This window comes from Papilio xuthus, unplaced genomic scaffold (assembly GCF_000836235.2).
Source record: "Papilio xuthus unplaced genomic scaffold, Pxut_1.1 DF828780.1, whole genome shotgun sequence".
Classification (NCBI taxonomy): domain Eukaryota; kingdom Metazoa; phylum Arthropoda; class Insecta; order Lepidoptera; family Papilionidae; genus Papilio; species Papilio xuthus.
In genome coordinates this window covers 95,492-107,372 of record NW_013529869.1, presented here as the reverse complement: position 1 = coordinate 107,372, position 11,881 = coordinate 95,492, and the positions used below count along the sequence as shown (strand labels likewise).

Genomic DNA, 11,881 nt, shown 5'->3' with positions numbered 1-11,881 from the left:
TTAGAAATCGATTTTGTGCATAATTTTGTACTTTTGGATTGTATACTTTTGAAGTGTATGTTAGTTTCGAGCTCTTACAAAATTTTCGATACGTATTCCTTCACATCTTCCAATATTAAACTCTCGTTTGTTGTTTCCTTACAACGGGTTTTACGACAAGCGACAGTTTCAAGTTGAGTACAAAAGCTTTCGTAGAAAGAAAATTGAACTAAAATGTGTCAGAAGTCAGGAGCATTATAAACAAATAACAAAAAAGTGTTTTCAAGTAATATTTACTTACTAAAGTTGTTTTACTGAAATACAAGACATTGTGTTTAAAAATTCTTATTCATATTTAATGTGAGAGCTTGCACCTCTTATTTAGTGATGCCACAAAATACATGAAAAATGACAATCCACTAGAAAACAACATTTGAAAATAAATCTTGAGTATAATAAAAAAGCTAAAAATAATACTTTCGTGATTTATTTTCTATCTTGTGAATACTGGCACATCTAAATAACTGCATTTTTTCTTTTTCTGTGTAAGGGTATTGAGAGAATGGTTCAATCTTCTGTACATTAAAATAATTAACAATATTGTGAATCATACTTTTCATGAGGTTACGTAAATAACGCTTTTTCTTTTTTCTGTTAAAGTCAACAGATGTCCACTGCTGTAAAAGTAATAATGTTTCTTTATGAGCTTGACAAATCTTTTCACTACGCGGACTGGCGTGTTCATCTTTCATGATAAGGTTTTGAGAGCCGCAGCTGTGATCCGTGTAATTTATTTTTTGAACGCTTGTACTTTTGCAAGCTGTATGAGTGGTGCACCGGCATTGAAGTGACTTTTCTTTTTTCACTGGTGGTACTTTGCCTACTTGAACGTGTTGAGAGCGCAAATTTTGACTTCTAATTGCCTTTAAATTACTTTCCAAATCGGTCGTATCAATGGCAGTCTCTTTTCGCCTTGGTGTAGGCAAGGGAGCAATAGTTTCGGTTGATTTTTTCTCAATATCATTACCTGGAGGCTTATTAATTTCGATTTTGAATAGCCGTTTTTGAATGGCTTCCAGTAGCTCGTTAGAGGGATCATTTACTAGATGCGCTACCCCCCAGAGATATCCAGACATAATAGCTTTAGTAAAATAGTACTACGATAAATCTTTTAATATTTACTTTGAAAATTAAATGAAAACGAATTTCAAAAACAATTACTTTACTGTATACATTAATTTTGAAATATGTCACATGTCAACAAAGAGTACGAAACTGTAATAAATAAGAATTGAAGTAGGTAAATAACAATGACAGTTCTCCTAGAGAAAGTAACTACATATCTTTTGAGGGGGGCAGGCATTGACCTCTAATTGAATACGCGTTTGTCTATAGAGGAAAGCAGGGGGGAAGGTCACTGAGGTATTTCGTTCTAATTTCGTGGCTTCGATATCTTAGTTTTACTTTACTGTTTGTTTTATTTTTAAAAATTCCAGACATAAATATTGATCCTCAATACATCTGAGAATTTAAACTTGTGTATTTTAATTCGTTTTATACATTTAGAGCGATTTACAAATGGGTCAGCTTAAAGTGATCGATTTGAGTTGGAGTTGTATTCCCCGAAGCACGATTAGAATTGGAAATCTGTTTTATTGGAGTTTCTCGAGCTAATAAAACTATTAGCTGACAATACCATTTTGTATTGATTCTTAATGAATTTCGACTGTCACGGGACCATTTTAAATATTTTAACAAATTATTGATTATAATAAAACTGAAATAGAATAATTTTATTACAAGAAAAGTGTTAAAGGTATTTACCGCTATTTGGTATGTTTACAAATATGTATAAATTTAATTAAATATAATGAAAGTAAAACTTAAAGAGAATTACTATTCGTCGACAATTAAAATAATTTCTTTTCGATGTATTTATCAAATATGTGTTATAATCACAACATTCCACATAAAAAGAACGAAATAAGAATAACATCAAGATTCTCAAAAATTTATATTAGTATCATACTTGCCGTGAAACATAAGATATGTACATTTTATTTTCTTTTATTTGTGCTAAATTATATGGCTGGTACTGTGCGGTTTTGTGTTATCTCTGTTAGTTACCTAACGATATGTTTAAAAGTAATCACCCTTAACTTAGGGTAGGCTCCGAGCCCCTCGGTGGGGACGTATAGTGAGCTGATGATGATGATGTGTAAAAGGAAGGGTTTTAAGTGTGAATTAAACAAAAAATTACAGAAAGACAACACAAATTTACATGTTTTACTCTTTTGTATACAAGATCCATAGATGCCAAGAATCCAAGACTCACTTTGCGTTACTTTATTGAAGTGACTGTCTATGAACCTGTGATTTTTTTGACATTATTTTCTTCAAAAAATATCTGATTAAGCTTGTAATCTCGTATCCTCGTGAGTTCTTAATCAAGGTAAAGCTCTTGTATCTTTTACTAAATGAGTTAGTCTCTAATTTTAAGAGGGATTATAGATTTTGGTGGTGAATTAAGTGCTTCGGAACGGTAATAGTTGGACGAAGCAAGATAGATAATTGCTACCAGAGCTTAAGCGACTTTGCTAAAATTTCTAATTAAAAGTTTGTTTTCCTGATCATCACTATTACTAGAAATTAGAAAAATTTGTAAATAAAAATATTATATTATATATATGTGATTTACTAATAAATACATCTCGAGAATATTTGACGATGCTTTTTGTTTGTTAATTGATGTTTGTCGTTTGTTGTCAAAATTGTACACGAAATTGAAATCGCTTCACCAATTAAAATTAAAAACGGATGTATCAAAATGAAAAATGCGAAATCTATACGGATAGGCTCTACTGACAACCAATTTGTTTTTTTAATTAAATTACAATTCTGTCGAAAGCTTCTCGATTTATTGCTTCATTTCCTTATAGGTTAAGTTAAAAAAAAAACATTTATTTAGAAACGGGTTTATGTAACAAAAAATGTTTCTATTACTCAATATAATTAGTTATCAACTTAGTATATCTTACTAATATTATAAATAAGAATGTTTGGATGGATGGATGTTTGTTTAAAAGTAGCTCCAGAACGGCTGAACGGATCGCGATGAAAGTTACATACACATAGAACATCGTCTGCAAGAAAACATAGGGTACTAATTAAGTTTTATTTTAATACCGCGCGGACAGAGTCGCGGGGGACAGCTAGTGTTAAATAAATTGCATGTCAACGGGAACAAGATCATTTTTCAAAAAGCACCAAATAAGCGAAAATCGTTAAGGAAAAAAATGTGTTACATATTTTTTGTTTTGTTTATGTATTCGCTTTAGCTTTACGCTTTTTGTGTCGTGGGCTGCATAGTTAAGATATTTATTTTATACAATGATATTGTAAACGATGTTTGTAGGTAAGTATACTTCAAGTTACAGCTTAGGTATCAAGGTCTAGATTAGTTTATAGAGTTTATGTTGTTATCTGTCACGTACAAGGTATAACGACTTTCCCCCAATACTTAGTTTCTAGAGGTTCTTGTAGGATTAGTCTGTTATTATTGGTAACAACTATTATCATATATTACTTTTACTTATATACATAAGTTATAAAGTGTATATCTTAAGTTACATCCACATAGTTAATAATAAAGTATAGAACCGAATACTTGTGTCAAAATGAAGTATTAATTTGATCCTTAATTAAGTTAAATTGAAATTAAGTTAAATCTTAAATAATGTATTTAAGACAAAGGTTTTAAGGAATAAATTAAAATACTCGTATGACATCAAAATCATGCTTATAATGGTGAATAAAATATTAGAATTTGATGGGGTATTTATAAAGCTCTGGAAGATGAAGGGAAAAGCGAGTTAGCTTGGCCTTCAAATAAGTTATTCTTATGAGTAATTTATAGAGGATTTGGCAAGTCGCCATCGCGTAAACCACTTGATGGATGGATGCTTCTTTAAGGCAGTGCTCTTGAATAGCAACTGTTTAGGGATTAAAAGTTTGTGGTCAATTTTGACCGAAATATTTTCATAAGACAGAGAAAGATAAAATTGGTATTAAAACATACATTTGATTTAGGTATAAAATAAAATGTTTTCTCCACGTGTTTTAATCATCAAAGTTGACGTAATAAAACACGTCAAACTAAAACCTTGAATTAATCGACTTTGCTACGTTATTGACTTTTTATTGGTTCATTTTCTACTTTCGTATAATACGTATTTTTATTGAAAAAAATTGAGTGGCTACAAGTCTAGGGAATACTGAAAAAATAATATTATTTCATGAAGTTGTGAACATGAAATTGGGAATTCATCAGAGGTTTGAGATGCTTTTGACACGATATGTTGTAAACGAAATGTGTTAAAATTTATTGGTTAGAATAAGGACTCAGAAACGCCAAATATGCTTTTTTATTCATCATTCATCATCAGCTCACTATACGTCCCCACCGAGGGGCTCGGAGCCTACCTTAAGTTAAGGGTGATTAGGCCATAAGCAACCACGCTGGCCCAGTGCGGGTTGGTTGACTTCACACATATCTTTGAATTTCTTCTCAGATTTTTTCCTTCACCGTAAGAACGTCAGTTAAATGTACATATGTAAATCGGAAATCGAAAAACACATTGGTCAAGTGCTTGACTCCTGAACCACCGATGCTCTTTTCGCGTTTTCGATTAGCTATTTAGCTAATTAGCGATGAAATATAGCTATAGCAATAGTAAAAGCGAAGTTGACACACTATAGTGTAGACAGCTTGCAATGTTCTGCATACATATCGTGATAGATACATTTATAAATTGCAGAAATGCGTAATTATTCGTAATATTAATGAACCTTTTAAAGTTACGTTCTCTGTACTTTAATATTCCTATTTGTACAAATGCATGAGAATATAATTTATGCATGAACACGGAATTCCCTCACTTTATGTTCACCTGTTACTAATATCTCTACGTGTCGACAATTTTGCACATTCGTAGTTGTTGCCAGAACGAAATTATTTACTCCTTTGTACTTTAAAAAAAAAAACTATTAAATTAAAACTTACTGTTTACGGATTTACGAGTAATGTTATATTTCAATAATTACAGATAGAAATATATTCGATGTTAAGATAATAAAGAAGTTAAGAATTTTTTTAGTTATTTATTTTTAAATCAGTTCGATACTTTTTTGTTATCCGAGAAGAATATATCATTTATTATATTAGCAATCATAATTATACACAAGATAATTCCACTATGCCTATTTAATATAATGAAGAAGGTAATATGTTACAGTGGAAATAATAAACAGCGTAATCTCGACCCAACATAGCTGTTGGAACTGAATATTTGATAAAGCAAATATTGTTCCTGACTCTGGACAAACACAGACCTCAGAAATAAATTGTTGAATAATTAATATTCACTTTCAGTTTGCGTTTTTCATTAGACATCCCTTAAGGTTTTGATCTAAATATTAAGGTCAATTTAAATAACTACAATAATTCGTATCGAGCTAACAATTGGTAGGGATATTCGGAACATCATTGTTGTGGAAAAAAATAATATTTAAAGACAAGCGTCGTAAAATATGTTTTTCGCGATTTTCCACGAAATGGCTCAATTCAAAAAAGACCTTACACCGAGTTGTAGATCATAAAATTACTCATAAAAATATCTACTTATGTATATAGATTCACACACCCTTACATACTTACATATGTGGTGCAGCCGGTGATATATATAAGAATTTACGATTATATATTAGAAAGTCAGTTCACATTAAAAGAATTATTTTCATACAAAAAAATTTCGTTAAACTTTTCCTTATTATTATGACCTATCTATTTTCACTTGTATCAATAATCTGATAGACTCATTATCGTGCTAACAAAATAAATAAATTTCTATAACAGAAACTGGTCAAGGCCAACCCCAGCATAAAATGTATTGAAAAAATAAATGTTCAAATAACTTTCTTTTTACGTTGAAAGATGAATGATTCATTTTTAACATTCAACGGTCTCTTTTTATAGTCGATCATTTTAAATGAGAAATATATAATAAATTAGTGCAAGAATACGAATGACAATAGAGTACAAGATTTTGTTAAAATTAAAATTATGAATATAATTTTTTCATTACTTTGTACTGAGCGGATATTCTTTTGACTTACATAAGGGGTGCGTTGGCAGTCGTTTAGTTAATGCATTAATTAATTATTATTCATCAATTAGATGGATTTTACTAATATTATAAATGCGAATGTTTAGATGGATGTTTGTTTGATGGCATGTCCAGAAGGGCTCAATGTATCACACTGAAATTTGGCATAGATGTAGAGCATTGACTGTGCGAACACTAGTTTGCGAGTTTCGAGCGACAGCTAGTTATATATATTTTTCAATAACAGAAAAAAAACACCGTTGAGTGTTTATAATGAAACACACGTACGTCTTTTCCGTTCATTTATGAAGATAAATTTGTACGCGCTTCATGGTTGTCGAAGCGATGTTACTTGTGGAATAAGATAAATTAAAGATATAAATAAAGTCCGTATTCATTGAACTGTTAAGGCGGAAATTCTTTTTCCCGTGAGCGTCTTAAGATATTGTCACATATCTCATTCTGGAACATTATCTTGCTTAATACATTTTGGGTCTTATTTAAATTGCACCAAAATTACTTTGAGGTATTAAATAAAAATTCGATTATCGAGTTTATGCTTTTAAATAAAATAATTTACCTTTTTTATCATGAGGTGCTTTTTCTCAAAGAGATAAATTTATACCTGAAGCCCTTGTAAGAAAAAGCTAAGGAAATAACATCGCAAGGAAATTGGTGTGCGTCACACACCGATTCCGCTTCTAAAATGTATAAGCCGAACACCTACATTATTAACTACATTTAGCTGATAAAATTGCTCAAGTTATCGACATGCTTGTTACTGACAGAATGTTTTATTTTCAATTACACCAAAAAGATTAACTTTTAGCGAAGAGGAATTTATAGAGCAATAGTAAGTCATTTTATTCGTATGTAAAGCTATAAAATTGTTTATAGTGGGAGCTTTTGGTGAAGGCTTTTTGTAGTAGTACTTAATGTACACATAACAGTATGTTACGAACAAAGTAACGATCCCTAAGTCATTATGTTACGTTAATGTTCTATGTAAACAAAAGTTAAATAAGAAACACATATTTTTACCAAATGATTAGCAGAAAATGTTATTTTCGTTCAGTATTTCTCTATTTGAGTAGTATTTTAAACTGAGTTTTGTAAACATACGTCGAAGTTTTGCAGTAACACCGGCTTAAATAACAAAGCAAATAATTTTAGCAGAGTAGAACTATTACGTCAAATATAATTTAGTAACCGTAAACACTTAACCAAGTGGGGGATAATTAACAATGTTGCCGTAAACTAGGAAACATGAGAAGTATGTTTGCTCTGAAATCGAAACTATTGTGAGCTTAATAAACTTGTATATCACATATAATCTAGCGTTTGTACTACTGCAATACTTTGACTCACTATACTGGAGTATAATTATAACGCAACATAACCATCTATAAGAGAGGTATGGTTACTATACTAGTCAAGAAATCCCAGTGACATCTTTTTTTTGTGACTGAGTAGTCTCTGTTTTCCTTGAAGAGGCATTTACAGTTCCACCGAGCTCGAGGTGTCCGAGCGCAGATGGCGCTTAGCCTGAACCTCGTGTGTGACATCCATTCGGACATCTGTTTATATAAACAAGTCAATAGAGTAACCGTATCCATTGATTATTCAGCGATACCCAAGCATTTTAGATACACCGGAAATGAGGACGAGAACACACAAGATATCATAGGTCAATAGACATAAAAATCAGTTTTACAAAATAATTAGTATAGATATGAAAAATAAGATATGTAAAAATTAAAATAATGACCCCAACTACTTGCAAGCTTTATAAACTTACATTAAAGGTTTTAACATTTGATTATAAACATATTAGTATATTAAATATCTTTCGATCCACTATCTATATTTCAACAGCATGGTTGATAAAGTTCTAATCGTCCCTAAGGGTAGGCTTGAGGTCGTCGGTGAAGAACGCTTACGACCTGGCGACAAATAAATGAATTCATTATGTTAAAAACATAAATAACATGAATGGAGAATGAACAAAATTGCACCATATGTTTGTGTGTGTGTGTGATGTAATGAAAACCCCCGAACAGAAAATGTACATAAAACCAGGTTTAAAAATATCTTTGTAGATTGAACGTGCTTTGTGGTAATTACAGATAGACCCGTGTTTACCTTTAGGATATTAAAACTGACCTGCTCTGATGATATTTGCTTTATTTCATTACAATGTTAATTTGTATTTTATTTTATTTACATGATAAATGTAAAGTTATGTATGTACATCAATACGCAGTCCTCCGCTTTCCACATCAAGCGGCTTCCTGTTGATGTTTCTTTTATTTTAAATAAATAGTTGCTTGATTAGTGATTTCTTTACATATCTTACTAATATTATAATTAAGAATGTATGATAGGATGGAAGGATGGATGTATCTCCAAAAAGGCTGCATGAATCTCGCCGAAATTTGGCATAGATTTAGAGCATTGTGGGGATAACACGTAGGCTGCTAATAATATTTTTTTTTTAAATTCCGCGCGGCCGGAGTCGCGGTTGACAACAATTTTTGTAAAACCGTCACATTGCTGGACGTAATGTAATGTCACGCTAAGCTTAAAATACTCTTTTGTATTATGTGCTACGTATCTTGAGCTTCTGAATTTATTTTATCATATAAAATTCTAAGATGTTCTACAAAAACGTTAGAAAATTTTCTTTCTCATATCATATTAAAATATACCTATGTGTTGTACTAGCTACCGCTTTTCAAGGTAATCCTAGTGGATTTCGATTGGATATTGGTAGTGAGGATTAACGTGATTGGAATACATTAACGTTACCCAAAAAATAATTATATTACAAATATTATGATAAGATTTAATGATGATTGTAATCGTGATGTCCATTTTTATATCACATTTTCTGATGTCGATGTCCTAGAATATAATTTTATATATTCAGAGGGTAAGTAATCGATGGCTAAGTATTCTCCCTGCAAAAAATTCGTTATAACATCCTGTATAATGTCAACTCAATGTCTATCGTGGCCAAAGTTTACCATTTTATTGAATATTTTTTTTTTCGGTTTGTCTATGTTCTCAAAATCATCCAATTTTTTTTTATTACTATTCGTTATGTCAAAAAATAATTTGTATTAAATGGTATACCCGAATGGCGACATCAAAAACTTACTGTTAGTAAAATACTTATTGTATTAAAGTTTAGAAAACATAAGGCTATAAAGATCATTATGTTTGCTGGCAATGGCTCATGTTTATTGGCAGTAACAATCAGCAACGTTTGCACTAAGAAAAATTTTCAAACTAATTAACCCATGCCCAAGAGTGTGGATCCCATTTTAATTTTCTTTTTTCTCTTTTTCATAAAGATGGGCAAAGATGGCCTTTTTTTTTCAGAGGGGAATGCTTTATGCATACTCCGCGCCCCGGGGTCGACGCTATAGTTATGTGGGATGCTCTTCCGGATGGGAAACATACCTACTAAACCCCTCTGTTCCTCCTACGCATCATGGCGAGGCCACGGGCACGCTTGCGCTTTCGTCTGCGACCTCGCCTGCGTCAGTTGCCGAAGCAGCTCCCACTATGGGAGAGGTCATACCTTCAGCCTCAGGCTCTGGGTAAAGATGGCCTGATCTAATGTGGAAATTTCAAAAAGTTCGTTATTTAAAAATTATGAGCCCATTATTCATAAAATCAAATTTTCTTTTAAAATACTAGAACTCACAGATAACGTTACCAGAATGCCATTGTACAATTCCTAGAAAGACAAATCATTGTTTTGCATATTAACTTTATTTCGTTTAAATATTGAGACACAATAGTAGACACGTAAACACATAACTACTTCTTTAACACTATGTTTCAATCGAAGATATAATAAAATATATTTTTGTCGCTTATTATTCGATAATATACGTCATCAAAATACACATAGAATCTGAATACCTATTTTTAATATATGAATTACAAATATCAATTGCATTCTTAAGCATATTATCTAGTGATTTCGATACATATACATATTTCGTAAATCTTATTTGAAAGAAATCTTTTAAATGTAGGATTACCTCTGGTACCTATTTTTTATTTTATTAACAATTGGCTAAATATCTAAGTAAATTTTTTTTTCGACTAAACTGCGGCTTGCTTTTCACATGGCTAGTCATCTTTGAGTATTGCTCTTGCGGCTTTGAGTGCACAAAATATTATTTATTTACAATATTTCTATGAAAATCACATACCTTTGTACATAAATAGATCATTTTTATTGTATTTATTCAGGTAAAGTATAAACACAAAAAATATTAAATCTTCTTATTTATAAACATCTTTGTAATGATTTCAAGTTGAACTGGCGATAGGAATTGTAATTAGTAGTTTGCATCACAAAGAAAGTATGGATGGATTGTGTAAAAGAGTAGGAAGGAAGTTTTAGATGTGGCTGATAGAGATTTATGGAGGAGTAGTACATACAGTGTCGAGCCTCTGTAACGGGGCAGGTTGATGATGATGATGTAGTTTGCACACACAACAAGAAAGTATTGTTTTAATTAGAGTTAAACTTGTATTAAATATATACTGAAACATAAGGACTCCGAGACATACGGTCCTTAAGTAACCTGGGATCATTGTACGATAAGAATTATACAGAGCTTATTTCTTTTAGAACGCCGATTTAGTTTGAAGAAGAGCCAAACTCGAAAATTGCGGCGAGATAGAAGTGGCTAGAAGGTAGTTTGAGACTAGGGACAGAAAGAGGTTGGAACAGCTGCCTGCACTCCGCTTCCGTAGGCAGCCGGTAACGTGCCAACAACCTTAGCCTGCTGTCGTGACTGAAGAATATATAGTCAAAGTTTTTCCAATTTGCGAAGAATAACGTGGTTACCTCGCGGCTGCCATTTTTTTTGCGGTGAGCATAGACGGAGTGAAAGCTGAAAGGATGTTCTAATTCACTGAAATATGGTAAACATTTGTCCCATGCGTTCAAAGGCCCCTCCATTCGTGGCGGATTTTCAGGGTGAAAATTTTGCATTTCAGTTCCATTTATCTTAGTTTTACTGACGGAAACGTGACCATTAGTGATGAACTGGATGACAGAGGAGTTGTGCTGTGCGCCCATGCAACCAGTTAGTATTATTGGATGGTATCCTTGTAGATGACCATTGTTAGCAAAACGTTCCAAGTGTGCGAGAAATATCTGTAACTGCGCGAGGCGCACGTAGTCGCTCCTGAAGCTGATGCAGAGACGCGTCGTGGCGACGATAAGCGGCAAGGCGGAAGCGCGCGCGTCGCGTAATACCAGACGTACTGCCAGCCCGACCTCGTGTCGGCATAAAATTGTAAAAAACGCATGATTAAATTCCACAAAAATATGATCCTCCATATGAAAAACTGAATTTTTAAAGTAAATCGCGCAGCCATCGTCTTCGTTACCAGTTCTTTTTTTATACAGACAACTGTAGCCCATAACTTCAAACTTTGAATAGATACTTGCAATATGTGTTTCTTGAACTTCTTGGAGGCAGAAAATGTCAGGATCTAAAGTGACGATCTGATCAAATAAACGTTGCGCTATTACATCCCACGGAAACTTTTCTGCCTCGACTAAATATTGCGCCCGAACATTGTACGAAAGTATTTTAAATGTCAACCTTTTTTCAATATCACGAATATTCCATTTTCCTATTCGTTCCCATGTTCTAAGTCTGCGTTTTTTTCCTTTTTTGGTCTCCTTCAATGGCACCTGTTCT

General features: G+C 32.4%; 2 protein-coding genes across 2 annotated transcripts; both read right to left on the bottom strand.

Moving 5' to 3' along the window:
- Nucleotides 1-100: 100 nt before the first annotated feature.
- Nucleotides 101-1,216, bottom strand: LOC106128305 (uncharacterized). Its single transcript, XM_013326621.1, has one exon. It carries the CDS (start codon nucleotides 1,113-1,115, stop codon nucleotides 444-446), a length of 672 nt encoding a protein of 223 aa, XP_013182075.1. The 5' UTR covers nucleotides 1,116-1,216; the 3' UTR covers nucleotides 101-443.
- A 9,255-nt stretch (nucleotides 1,217-10,471) lies between these two features.
- Nucleotides 10,472-11,844, bottom strand: LOC106128306 (protein angel homolog 1-like). The gene has a single exon (XM_013326622.1). It carries the CDS (start codon nucleotides 11,596-11,598, stop codon nucleotides 10,807-10,809), a length of 792 nt encoding a protein of 263 aa, XP_013182076.1. The 5' UTR covers nucleotides 11,599-11,844; the 3' UTR covers nucleotides 10,472-10,806.
- Nucleotides 11,845-11,881: the final 37 nt, after the last annotated feature.

What these genes read in the sequence shown, in the direction of transcription:
- LOC106128305 (XM_013326621.1), bottom strand. Translation starts at nt 1,115, where the DNA reads ATGTCTGGATATCTCTGGGGGGTAGCGCATCTAGTAAATGATCCCTCT.
- LOC106128306 (XM_013326622.1), bottom strand. Translation starts at nt 11,598, where the DNA reads ATGGGCTACAGTTGTCTGTATAAAAAAAGAACTGGTAACGAAGACGAT.